At 45.5% G+C, this 12657-nt stretch overlaps 1 protein-coding gene across 1 annotated transcript in view; it reads left to right on the top strand.

Annotated features, from left to right (window-relative positions):
• The window catches only part of SMYD1 (SET and MYND domain containing 1), a 37078-nt gene that overhangs the window by 16238 nt on the left and 8183 nt on the right, over window positions 1-12657 (top strand). Inside the window, exons 3-6 of the mRNA XM_007466726.1 lie at window positions 348-561; window positions 3149-3279; window positions 5636-5674; window positions 8368-8557. Coding sequence (XP_007466788.1) covers window positions 348-561; window positions 3149-3279; window positions 5636-5674; window positions 8368-8557 — 574 coding nt within the window. The remainder of the gene's footprint in view (window positions 1-347; window positions 562-3148; window positions 3280-5635; window positions 5675-8367; window positions 8558-12657) is intronic.

Here is a 12657-nt window from a genome sequence, read left to right as displayed (position 1 = left end):
TTTCCCTGTTCCTTTGTACTCGCTGCTCTTTGCACAGGGCGGGCGCTTGTTCACTCCGCTGGCAGCCAGGGGGTGCCTTGTCAAGCATCCCTCGATCACCTTGCAACCGCTCCCTATCAGGTCACCCTGTTTGATTTGGGGCATAGCACTTAACAGTAGTCTAGATTATCTTTTCAACTTAGGTCTCCCCCACTCTAAGAAGCTTCATGCTACAAGAAATTCCATCCGTCTAGTTCAAAACGGTGTCTTGGGCCCGACCCTGTGCCCGGCGTGCACTAGACACTCAGCAAGCGTTTGTCGAATGAATGACCGCAGCGAGGCCTCTCTAACCCCGCCCCTCTGCGCAGGCTGGCGGCGCGCGTCATGTGGCGGGTGGAGAGAGAGGGCGGCGGGCTCACGGAGGGCTGCCTGGTCCCCGTGGACGACCTGCAGAACCACGTGGAACACTTCGGGGAGGAGGCGCTGAAAGAGCTGCGGGGGGACGTGGACACTTTCCTGCAGTACTGGCCGCCCCAGAGCCAGCAGTTCAGCATGCAGTACATCTCGCGCATCTTCGGCGTGGTAAGATTTCTCCCAAAGTGGCCTTGGGGCTGGGCTGGCGCCTGGGATTGTCCGACGAAGGACCTTCCAGATGCTGCCAGGTCCGTGTGGAAGGGGAGGCCAAGAGAAGCGCTGGAGGGAGGACAGAGACCTCACGTGGAGAACTTTCACCCAGTTCTCTTTCTGGTCTTCCTTTACTCTGAGGCCACCCCACGCGTAAACTACTCATTAGCTCTGAGCGGTAGATTTTGATGGTGATTTACCTTCTCATTCATCTGCACTTCCTATATTTTCTCTTTTCCACATTGAAAACGAAGACCCACTCGCTATCCCTCCTTGCCCACCAGTCACTTTGGAAGTAAGACTCTTCCTTTTCCCACATCTGATGCGCTGATCATGGGGAACCAGGGAGAGGAAAGTAGGGGCTTTCTGGAGGGCAATGCCTTGAGCAACCTATCCAGGCCTCTTGAAGCCATGAGGGTCCAGGAGGGCGGGGTGGGAGCCCAGGGGATCAGCAGTCTCAGGCCGCGGGCTATGGGGGCATGTCTCCCATCTGGCAGGCCCGGCCCCTTGTGGGGTGCTGGTGAGTGGGCTGAGGAAGGGGTTATTGTGATAACAGTAGCATGATCACACTCAGCATCTCTCACCATGTGCCACTGCTTCTGTAATACTGAGAGTTGTCCAGAGAAATAGAACCACAAGGATGTACTTTGTGTGTGTGCATGTATGTGCGTATATATAGTATATTATACTCTATGCATTATATTATGGATAGCATATATATATATTATATGGAGAGAGAGAGAGAGAGAGAAGGAAGGAGATTTATTTTAATGAACTGGCTCTTGTGATAATGGGAGCTACTGGTAGGCCATAAGGCTGAAGACCCAAAGAAGAATTGCTGTTCAAGTTTAAAGGCAGTCCACTGGCAGGATTCCTTCTTGCTCAGGGGCAGTCAGTCTCTGTTCTATGAAGGCCTTCAACTGATTGTATGAGGCCCATCTCCATTGTGCAGGGTAATCTGCTTTACTCAAAGTCTACCAATTCAAATGTTTATCTCATCCAAAAAACACCTTCACAGAAACATACAGAATAACGTTTAACCGAATATCTGGTCACCACAGCCCAGCCAAGTTGACAGAAAATGAACTGTCTTAGCCTTCCAGATATTATTTTGTGCAAAACAAGATGAAGTCCGTGGTTTTAACATTCCTATTTTGTAGAACAGAAACCCTAGGGCCAGAGAGGTTACAGGGCTGCCAAAGGTCACACAGTGAGCTGGTGTCCAAGGAAGGTCTAGAAGCAGTCTGTCTGATGCCAGAGTTTCTACTCTCCCATGTGGAGTTTCTATGCTCCACAGCCTTGGTGTGAACGGGTGTCATAGACTATCTTGAGTATCTCTAAGGTGGTCTGGGGACTACAGCCAAGGATGGTGTAATCACCGAGGTGTAGAGCTGAAAGGACCCATAAAGACCATCTAGTCTAACTTATTCAACCTACAGATGGCAAAATAAAGCTCAGAGAAGAAAGAAATTTGCCCAAGGTAACACAGCTTATTAGTGGTACTGATGGGCTTAACTTCATGTACTTGCTGAATGACCAATGAGATTGATGGAGAAAGTGACTATCCTCCAGTATCAGTAACAAATAGCTATGTGCTATACAGATCAGTATATATCTATAAATGTATATTGTGTTATAAATATTATGGATAGCATGTGTTTATATATATGATTTTTACATTTGGCAGAAGTTTGTGTGCAGATATTAATGTATCCTAGGTAATATTTATTCTTATACATTTTTTTATACCCTGAGAGCAGACATTTGGAATCTATTTCTATAAAAAATAACTTTTTTTAAGGAAAAAGAAAGAAATCAGGTGCCGTATAAGCAGTAACCAATTTGATTTGCCTGGCATTCAGAGATAAATGTTGCACTCATCAGATTTTAAAATTGTGGACAGGGAGTACAAGGTATCCACCAGACACAAAATAATCAAAAACAGATGTTAATTTTATTTTATGAATAGTTATAGGTGTTGAGAGTAGTCAAAGGTAGCAGGGGAGACACACACACACACACACACACAAAGCAGAGAAGGGCACAGAGAGAGAAACCAAGATAGACACTGGGGAAGACTCGTGAGACCCAGATACAGGAAAACGGAGAAACTTCTCAGAACCAACATTTCCATCTTGGGCCTTTTTATTTTTATTTTTTTATTTTATCTCTTGGCTGTGCCACACGGCTTGTGGGACCTTACTTGCCCGACCAGGGATTGAACCTGGGGCCCCGGCAGTGAGACCACCGAGTCCTAACCACTGGACCACCAGGGAATTCCCATTTGGGGCCTTTTTAGAATACAGCTCCCCAAAACTTTCAAGGTGGTGGTGCATTTTCGCAAATAGGAGACTCTCCCACGGCACTAATCTCGAGGGTCATTTGGGGTCACACAGAGAACAGGAGACTGACTGTTTTGTTTCCAGACTTTCTAAGCGTTTCTAGGATGAGACCAGGTTTTCTATTTTTTAAAAAACTTTCAACAGCTGGAGGGTGTTCAGCGCCAAGTCTATGTTAGCTGACTCTCATCTTTTCCCCTGGCTAGATTAACTGCAATGGTTTCACGCTCAGTGACCAGAGAGGCCTGCAGGCAGTGGGTGTGGGCATCTTCCCCAACCTGGGCCTGGTGAACCATGACTGTTGGCCCAACTGCACGGTCATATTTAACAACGGCAAGTGAGTATGTCTTCAACTTGGGTTGGTATGTTGGGGATGGGGAGACCTTATGGTATTGTCTCTACCCTTGATTTAAACCAAAAGTAACCTGTTGAACCTGAGCTAGCATGGATTTCAAATGGACAGAAAATAGAAATTTTATTCTAGAATAATTGTGAATAGGAGAAACATAACGAGGAAGGTGGCAAAGAATTCCACGTGAGTAATTCTGGAGTCTCTGTGTTTCTTGAGCTTTGCCTAGATATGTTAGATAAACCTCCAACTACTACATAATTTAGAACTTGAAGCCTGAGATTTTCTATCTAGAGGTCATTGCAGAACAACATCAACTGAGAAGGCGCTTGGCAGGAGCAGTCAGTTTCCCAGCAGAAATCAGAAGGCACATGCAGGGGTTACCCTAAGAGAATTTAGTAAAAGGACAATTGACGGAAGTGTGGGTAGAGTCGAAGAAATTGACAAAGAATGGTGAAATGTCCAGGGTCTAGTGACAGAATGAAACCATTACCACCTTTTGACCTGGAGGGGCAATGGAGGAAGGATTGTTCTTTCAGCTGGTGAGAGCTCTAGCCCTTTCTCCCCCCACCCCCCGGCTGCTCCAACAACTTGGCTATACCTGTAGAGAAACCAGCCACTGCTAGAACCGTGGTGAGGCAGCGGGAGAGCCAAGAGACTAAATACCCCAACCTCTTTCTCCTCCCATCTTCTGATCTCCCATGGGCCAAACCTCAACCAAAAGCCAGAGGGCCAAGGAACCTGGGGTGATGAAGCCCTCAGAGGTCAGCCCTGCCCCCCTGGAAGGCACAGGTCAGGGGACAGAAGGGCAGAGAATGGAATTTGGGGTGGGGTGCAAATGGAGATGAGTCAGCAAACAGGATGAGCCCCTCGTTGTCCACGGCTCAAGCTGGGGGGCTTTGGGGGAATGAGGCCTAAACAAGATTTCTTTTGCTCTTAGAGACGAGCTCTTATGACAGGTGCAAGTTGACTCTAAGCCATCAACAATGAGCAGGCTTCCCCCCAGAGATAATGGTTTCTGGTTCTCAGCCAAGAATCAAGCTTAAGCTCCAGTAGAGCGAGGGCTCTGATTTCCCTCTTCCGTCCTATTTCTGGAAGCAAGGGCGTGCATGACAGTAGGCTTTTAAGCACTTGAGAAAGTCACTCAAGACAGGACAGTTCATTTTTGGACCCAGATGATTATCTTTCCCCAGCATTTGTATTTCCCTTTGTAAGCCTCTTAGGGTCACTGGCCTGGACCTCATGGAATCCTCCCCAGAGGAGCTGGTGTCTGGAGTTACCCTGGTTGTCAGAGAAGATCAGATTCACATGTGGGGCTGGTCTTTCTGGATACCACTCCCCTAAGTGGTGGTGACCCAGAGCTCTTCTTGTCACCACATGTAGCAGCCACAAGAACCTGGGAGCCCTTTCTTCAGATCATCACCAGTGCCCGCTCTGGCTTCCATGCATCCACTAATTCAGAGCAGCCACATTGTACCCGAGCTTCTTGGATGTTGTGCCAGAGGTGACTGCAGTCACTGTCTAGCTGCCTGCCATAGTTGAAAGAACACTGGACATGGTGTTAGGAGCCCAATTCTAACCCCAGTAATTTCTGCATACTACCTGTGTGATGGGTCTCCAGACACAGTTCAAACTGTTCCCAAAATAGACATTCAAAGAGGCCACCCTTACTTGTCCAAGATGCTTGTTAGTGGGATAATAATAGCCTCCCATGTGTTTTTTAGCACTCTACTTTTATTCTTTTGGAAAAGAATGCCTGAAGGAAGGTTTATTTCAGTAGAAGAGAAAGCTGAGCCAGGGCTTGAATCATCCAAAGATCGCTTGATGCCGTTTCTTGGTGGCCACACAGACTCTAAGTTGAAGCCCTTGTTGGTGTACCACTCAGAAAACCCCAAGGCTCTGAAGGGGTACTCCAAGCCCAATTTGCCCATGATTTGGCACTCAAACAGGACTGGGCAACCTGGAGCATCTTTCATGAATGGTTCACATACTTTTTGTGCCCTGCCATTGAAAAATACTGTAGCACTCTACTTTTAAATACATTGTCTCATGATGATCTCATTACCAGGTTACAGATGAGAATACTGAGCCCCAGGGAAGTGAAGCAACTTGTCCAGGGCTGAATCCCTTTGAACCCAGAACTTCTCATTCCAAGTCCAGTGCACTTTCCACTATAGCAGGCTGCCTTTTGTCAAGGGAACCCAGCTAGGAGGGGCTGGGATAGAGATGGCTGTGATGACCAAAGCTTTGATGGCATAACCTGGAGTGCTGTGCACCCTTGCTAAGCCATACGGGATAAGCCAATGGTAATGATTTCCATTTGGGTGTCTGTTTTGTTTTTCAGTCATGAGGCAGTGAAATCCATGTTTCACACCCAGATGAGGTGGGTCAGTCTTTGGAAACATCCCTGCTGCTCTGACCCATCTCCCTCACTTGCCTGGTTTGCTGGGGCTGCCCCTTCACGAGACTCCTTGGCTTCTGTCTGTCCTTCTGCTCCCCAGAATCTTGTCTTTGCTGGATGCTGCGTGTTTAATGCATTTATATTTTGCTCCTCACCCACCCACTACCTGCTGTGCCTATGCTTCCCTCTCTTTTACTCCTCATTTCTCTCTCTCCTCCAACCTCAAAGTGTGAAGGTCCTTTCCAGTCCACATCATCTTAGCAAAAACCCACACTGTCCCTTTAAACCCTGCTTATCGTGAAATGAGCACTGTTGATATTACTGACCTACTAAAGGACTCTGTGTGTGTGTGTTTTTTTTTTTTTTTTTTTTTTTTTTTTTTTTTTGCGGTACACTGGCCTCTCACTGCTATGGCCTCTCCCTTGTGGAGCACAGTCTCCAGACGCGCAGGCTCAGCGGCCATGGCTCACGGGCCCAGCTGCTCCACGGCATGTGGGATCTTCCCGGACCGGGGCACGAACCCGTGTCCCCTGCATCGGCAGGCGGACTCTCAACCACTGTGCCACCAGGGAAGCCCAAGGACTCTGTGTTTGTTTATAACCTCCAACTTCACACTCAGACTGGTTCTGAAAATGGTACCATAACTGTGATGTTTTTGCTAAATATTTATTCATAGTATTCTCTTTGTTGCTTCTGGCCAACTATGAATTAGTGGTTTAGGTTAGATTTTACTTCGGACTTTTCTTAATGACAACTCCACAGCCCCAGTGGGCCTTTTTCTCAAGGTGGGCTTGAAAGTACTTGAAATGATCTTTGGATTAACAACAAAATGCTGTGTGGAAGTTTGGGCTTTGGGAGGGCAGGGGTAGGAGTGGTCGGTTCATCTGAATCTGTGTTGATGTGCATTGCGAGGGACTTTGGACGATTCACATCATCTCCTGGGTGTTTGGTTCTACATTTGTAGAGCAAAGGTCAAGATGAGAGCATGTCTAGGGACCTTCCTAATTCTAAGTCTCTGTGGCCCTGGACTCTGCTCCTCACCTCTACAAGAAATACTTAAGTTGCCTACTTGTGGCTCAACTGGCTGAACTGTAGAACTGCAGAGCATTAGGGATGGAAGAGGTCTGGGATCCAAAACAGAATAGTGCTCACTATTCCTCCCCTGATTCCCAGTGCCAAGTTAGGTAAAATGGGGCATATAAATATGCATTTCTTATACCTAAGTGACTTTACATTAATTTGGTTTTGAAAACTCTCTAATATCATTGAAATAATTTGAGATACGCTGAGACCTTGTAAGAATTGGATTAACCTTGGTGCAAAGCAAAGCTACTGGCCAACTCAACTGGCCACTGATTCACTGTTGAACGAGGACATGTCAATATAGTGAGCTGCGTCTGTGAAAGGGCTAGTGGGAGCAGAATTGCTTACTTATCCTATATTATCACATATATTGGGCAAGGCAGTGTACCCCACTTTGAGAGAAGGTTCTTTAACCTTAAGTGGTCACCTCAGGGGCCTGGACATGCAAGTCACTGCTGTTCCTTGCTTGGCTGTCACCTCCGAGCACGTGGAAGGGGCTCCCTCTGACTGGGACCTTTCTCTGGTGCTGGAATCTTCTCCTGCCTTTCACGTGGCATCTGAATCAGCCTCTCTGGGAGGTAAAGGAAATGACCATGGACTTCTCTGTGGATGCTTTTCCAGCCCTCTGCATCCTGCCCCTCAGTCTCTGGGTGATGGGTTCCCTCTGGGCAGGGAGGCCCCATGATGCTGGGGGGATACAGGAGCATAGCTTAGGATCCCGCTTGCCGGGCTCACCACTCTTTCTGTAGTTTCTGGCCTCCTGGGCGGAAGATGCACGGCTGAGAGGCCCACAGGCTGGTCTCAGCTAGTTTGGCTTAGCTGGGTGTCAGTTGTGCAGTGGGATTTTGTCTTCAGTACATTCTGTATCTATTTCATGGTGAGGTGTGTAGTGCTGTAGGTAATTGGAGGGTCAGGTCTAGGCTGGAAGGGGGTTGCAGTGTCATCTGCTCTCGCTAACCACCTTCAACCCCAAAGCCATGTCCCCCAATAAACACAAAAGTGAACAATGCAGTGGGCTAATAAAGAGCTAGCCTTTATTTGCCTCAGAGATCTCCAGGCATAAGTCTCCTCACATAAATTAGGTCTGAACCATTGGACCAAAGGTTAAGGTAAGAGGGGGCTTATAATTAGACACAGAACGGGCCAAGCTTCTAGGTAACTGAATGTGCGTGTTTCTGAGAGAAGCATTCTCCAAACTAACCAGAAATGACTATCGAGGCTTCTCTTGTTTGGAGTTTTTGCCTTATTATTTCTCCATTCCTTTGTTACAGACAATCAGTAGCTAAATGCACTGGGAGAACTGCAGGCGTGGAAGATTTGTATGCTTTTATGATGGAGCCCAGACCTCTACTGGGAGTCTGTTTGAGCTGATTCCAGAGCAATTAGCTGAATGGAGCAGATTTGATTGTTAGAATGAGTAGAGCAGAACTATCCAGAAAACTGTCCTTTACATCACGTCTCCCCCTTTGCGGGGGGAATGGAGTTTTCTCAGTGTTAGTGGAGGTCGTTGTCTTTGAGATTCAACTTCTTGAAACCTTGAAGAGCTTACATCCCACCCCGGATTTGATGGACTCTCCTTTCCTCTGCTCCAGAATTGAACTCCGAGCCCTGGGCAAGATCTCAGAAGGAGAGGAGCTGACCGTGTCCTATATCGACTTCCTTAATGTCAGTGAAGAACGCAAGAAGCAGCTGAAGAGACAGTATTACTTTGACTGCACGTGTGAGCACTGCCAGAAAGGGCTGAAGGACGACCTCTTCCTGGGTGCGAAAGACGACCCGAAGGTACAGGCAGCCCCACTACTGGGGTGCTTCTGGGCATCTTCCCCAAGAGCCAGGCAAGGGCAGATTCCACAGCTAACCAAGGCGCCACTGCCCTGGTGGACAGAGTGGGTGGTGAACAGAGCACGCAGATGGGTCCCAGCTAGCGTCCTGGTAGCACTGCTTGCCAGGTGTTTGAGTTTGGGGAAGTTACTCTGTTTTCTCATTTGTAAGATAGGAATGATGGCACCTACGGCAAGGGGTTGTTATGGGGATTAAGCAAGATGATATATGTAAAAGGAGTGACACAGAGAGTAGACACTAAAGGAGTGGCACAGAGAGTAGACACTAAAGGAGTGGCATAGAGAGTAGACACTCAGTAAATTTAAGTTCCTCTTCTTGCCCCTTTGCAGGTTAAGTGATGCTGAGAATTCCATATAGAGAGACCAGATGGGCAAAGAGATTTGTTGTTGGGTTATCACAAAGATATTCGTAGTCCCATGGAAATGGGCAATGGGGAGATTGGGCAATGTTTAGATTGCTTAATTCCTGAGTAACTGTTGCCTAATTGATGGTGAGACCATTCAGCACTGGAAGTCTTACCAAGGGGGATGCCCCCCAGCGCCCCCTTCACAATAAGCAGGCCTTCGTAGAGGCTCCTCAAGAAGACCTCAAGACCTCAGATAATCAACTATACTTCAATTAAATAAAAAAAAAAGAGAGAGAGAGAGAGACTTAGGAATGAAGGCACCTGGGCCAGGAATGCAAATATGCGAAGAGCATGACCTGTGGTGGGGGGTGGGGGTGGGGGGACCTGAGTCCTTGGCTGCATCTCACTTCACAGACTGCGACGCTCTGGCCCTGCACCAAATCCCTTGTGGGGAGGGCAGCTTTCCCCCAACCCGTGAGGCCTGCCAGGGAGAGCCTTTGGAACTGCCCATGGTCAGGTCTGAAAAATCACACGTAGGTTTTTAGCCGGGAGCCATTCTCCTCGGGGAGGCTAACCCAGCACTTCTATATAATTCACAGTTCACCAGAGCATTTAAGATACAAATATACTTCTGAATTAACTTCTGCATCCTAAGTGTGGGCAGAAACTTGTCTCTCATTAGAGCAAAGGCTGCAAGCAAAACTGACTTCTAGGTTCAGATGGTGGGACCCCTCTCCATGACTTCATTACCCAGTGGTGTCAGTGCTACTGTCCAGATAACTCTGTTCCCTCACTTGATTCACCTGTCTTTCATTTTCTGGCTATTCGAGGCTTCTTTTGCCACTAACTTATTTTCACTCTCTATAATATTTTTTACCCTTTGGCCAAGCAGTTCTAAGAATTTACCCTACAGATATACTTGCGTATGTGCACAGGAATATATGTGTAAAGAGATAGTATGTTATGGCATTGTTGGGAACAACAAAATATTGGGGAAAAGCTAAATAACCACCAATAGGGAAATATTTAAGTTAAGAAAATAAACTGATGTAGATCTTTGTGTACAGACATGGAATGAGCTCTCTTTCTTTATTTTTTTTCATTTCTTATTTTTAAAAATTGAAGTGTAGTTGATTTACAGTGTTGTGTTAGTTGCTGGTGTACAGCAAAGTGACTCAGTTATACATACATATATATTTTCTTCTTCATATTCTTTTCCATGATGATTTATTACAGGATATTGAATATAGTTCCCTGTGCTATACAGTAGGACCTTGTTGTTTATCATTCTACCTGTAATAATTTGCATCTGCTAGTCTCAAACTCCCAATACTTCCCTCCCCCATCCCCCTCCCCCTTGGCAACCACAAGTCTCTACTCTATGTCTGTGAGTCTGTTTCTGTTTCATAGATAAGTTCATTTGTGTCACCTTTTAGAGTCCACATATAAGTGGTATCATATGGTATTTTTCTCTTTCTGACTTACTTTGCTTAGTGTGATAATCTCTAGGTCCATCCATGTAGCTGCAAATCGCATTATTTCATTCTTTTTTTATGGCCGAGTAATATTCCATTGTACCACATCTTCTTTATCCATTCGTCTGTCGATGGACATTTAAGTTGTTTCCATGTCTTGGTAATTGTAAATAGTTGAGCTCTATTTCTTAAGAGAAAAGAGTTAAGGGGCTGAACATTGACATATGAATTCGTTTCCTAGGGCTGCCATAACACAGTACCCCAAACTGGGTGGCTTACAATAGAAATGTATTGTTTCTGAGTTCTGGAGGCTAAAATCCGAAATCAAGGTCTTGGCAGGGCTGGTTCCTTTTGAGGGCTGTGAAAGAAGGATCTGTTCTAGGCCTCTTTCTTTGGCTTGTAGCTGGCCCTGAGCCTTTTCACATGGTCTTCTCCTCATGTGTCTCTTTCTCTTCACCTGGCATTGTTTTTTTAAGAACACCAGTGCTGTTGGATTAAGGGCCCACCCTACTTAAGTATGACCTCATCTTAACAAATTACATCTGCAATGACCCTATTTCTAAATAAGGTCAGATTCTGAGGTACCGGGGGTTAAGACTGCAACATAGGAATTTAATTTTGGGGGGATGAAATTCAACCCATAACACTGTGTATGCTACTGTTTCTGAAAATTAAAATTAAATTTATTAAATTATTTAAATTAAAAGGGACACATGCCCTCACACAGATTCACTCACCCCACATGGGTGTGCAAGCAGAGTCAGTCTCTAAACAGACAGAAGTAGGAGGAGGAATCTGTAACCAGTGGATCAACAATCCCTAGTGTGGAGAAGTTGAGAGTCATCCCTCCCAGGCAGGATACAAAACAGTCAGGAATGTGTTCCTTATAGGAACAACCCCATTTTCACAGAATCAAAGGTTCTGTTTTCCAGGAAATGTATTGACAAGTATGTGTGGGGCACTGAACACGGTACCACAGGAGCTACAGAAAAGAATAAGCTACTGTGTCCACCCTCACCCTGACCTTCCAGAACCTGCAGGATAATATGTGTCTTATCAGCAAGCCAGCCAGCCTTGCCTCCTGGTGCCTGGCCCTGAGTATTTTTCTCATAACTTGCTTCCACCACTGCCTAATTTTTCAAAGAGGCCAGACCCTCTTTTCTCCCTTCAGAAATTAAGTGAAACAGCTGTGTAGTCATTTCTCTAAATTTCTCAATATTTACCTGGCAACTCCAATAGTTAAATAGGTGATGTGTGGCTGTTAGTTCCTGTCCCTTCACTTTAGATACGCTTACCAGCTGGTGACTCTATGCCCACATCTTTCAGTCTGAATTAGCAGAGCTGACATCTCTCTTGATATAAAAACATTGATGATTTCTGCTTGAACCGACCTGGATTCAAAGCGAAAACTGTCTATTATTTTTATATCACATTGGGTTTCTCTGTTAAAATAAAGAAATAACTCAAAATAAAAATGACTTAACCAAAACAAGTAAGCAGAAAAAAAATTGAGTATAACTTTTTAAAAGCAAGTGCATCTGAAGGCATAATAAAAAGCCATTATATTGTAGTGGAAAGAATACTGGAGAATTAGGAGGCCTGTGTTCTAGTTCTGGCTGTGACCCTGAATGTCTGAGCTTGGGCACGTCTCTTCCTTGTGGGTCTGTTTCCTCATCTGTAAAGTGGAGCATTGGACTAACTTATTAACAGTTCCTTCAAGCTTTTCTATCTACGATGTCATCACAGTTGCTTTTCTTTCTTTATTTAAATAATGCTTTATCCCAGCCTGGTAAGCTCCTTTCTATATACCAGCCTTTGTGACTCATCTTCAAACCTTAAATTGGCATCAAAATTGTTTCTGACTCTTATGTATATATTATAAATAACTAAATAAATATAATAAAAACATACACATATAGACCTGGATAAAAATAAAAACCCAATCTTTTTTTTTTTTTTTTTTTTTTTTTTTTTTTTTTTTTATACTTAAAGAGGTTAAGTGTCCCCTGCATCGGCAGGCGGACTCTCAACCACTGCGCCACCAGGGAAGCCCAACAAACCAAATCTTTTAAAAATGAGAACATAACACCAATTTCCCCCGATTGTAGCTTTGGACCCTCCTTGTTTAGGCTGTTTGGTTCTCTCTCTCTCTCTCTCTCTCTCTCTCCAACCTTCAGCTATGGTTTTCACAATAGGAATGTTCCAGTTTCTCAAGGTTG

Source organism: Lipotes vexillifer, unplaced genomic scaffold (assembly GCF_000442215.2).
Source record: "Lipotes vexillifer unplaced genomic scaffold, Lipotes_vexillifer_v1.1 scaffold1158, whole genome shotgun sequence".
In the NCBI taxonomy this organism is placed as follows: domain Eukaryota; kingdom Metazoa; phylum Chordata; class Mammalia; order Artiodactyla; family Lipotidae; genus Lipotes; species Lipotes vexillifer.
The sequence above is the reverse complement of the archived record's forward strand: the minus strand, read 5'-3'. Positions and strand labels throughout refer to the sequence as shown.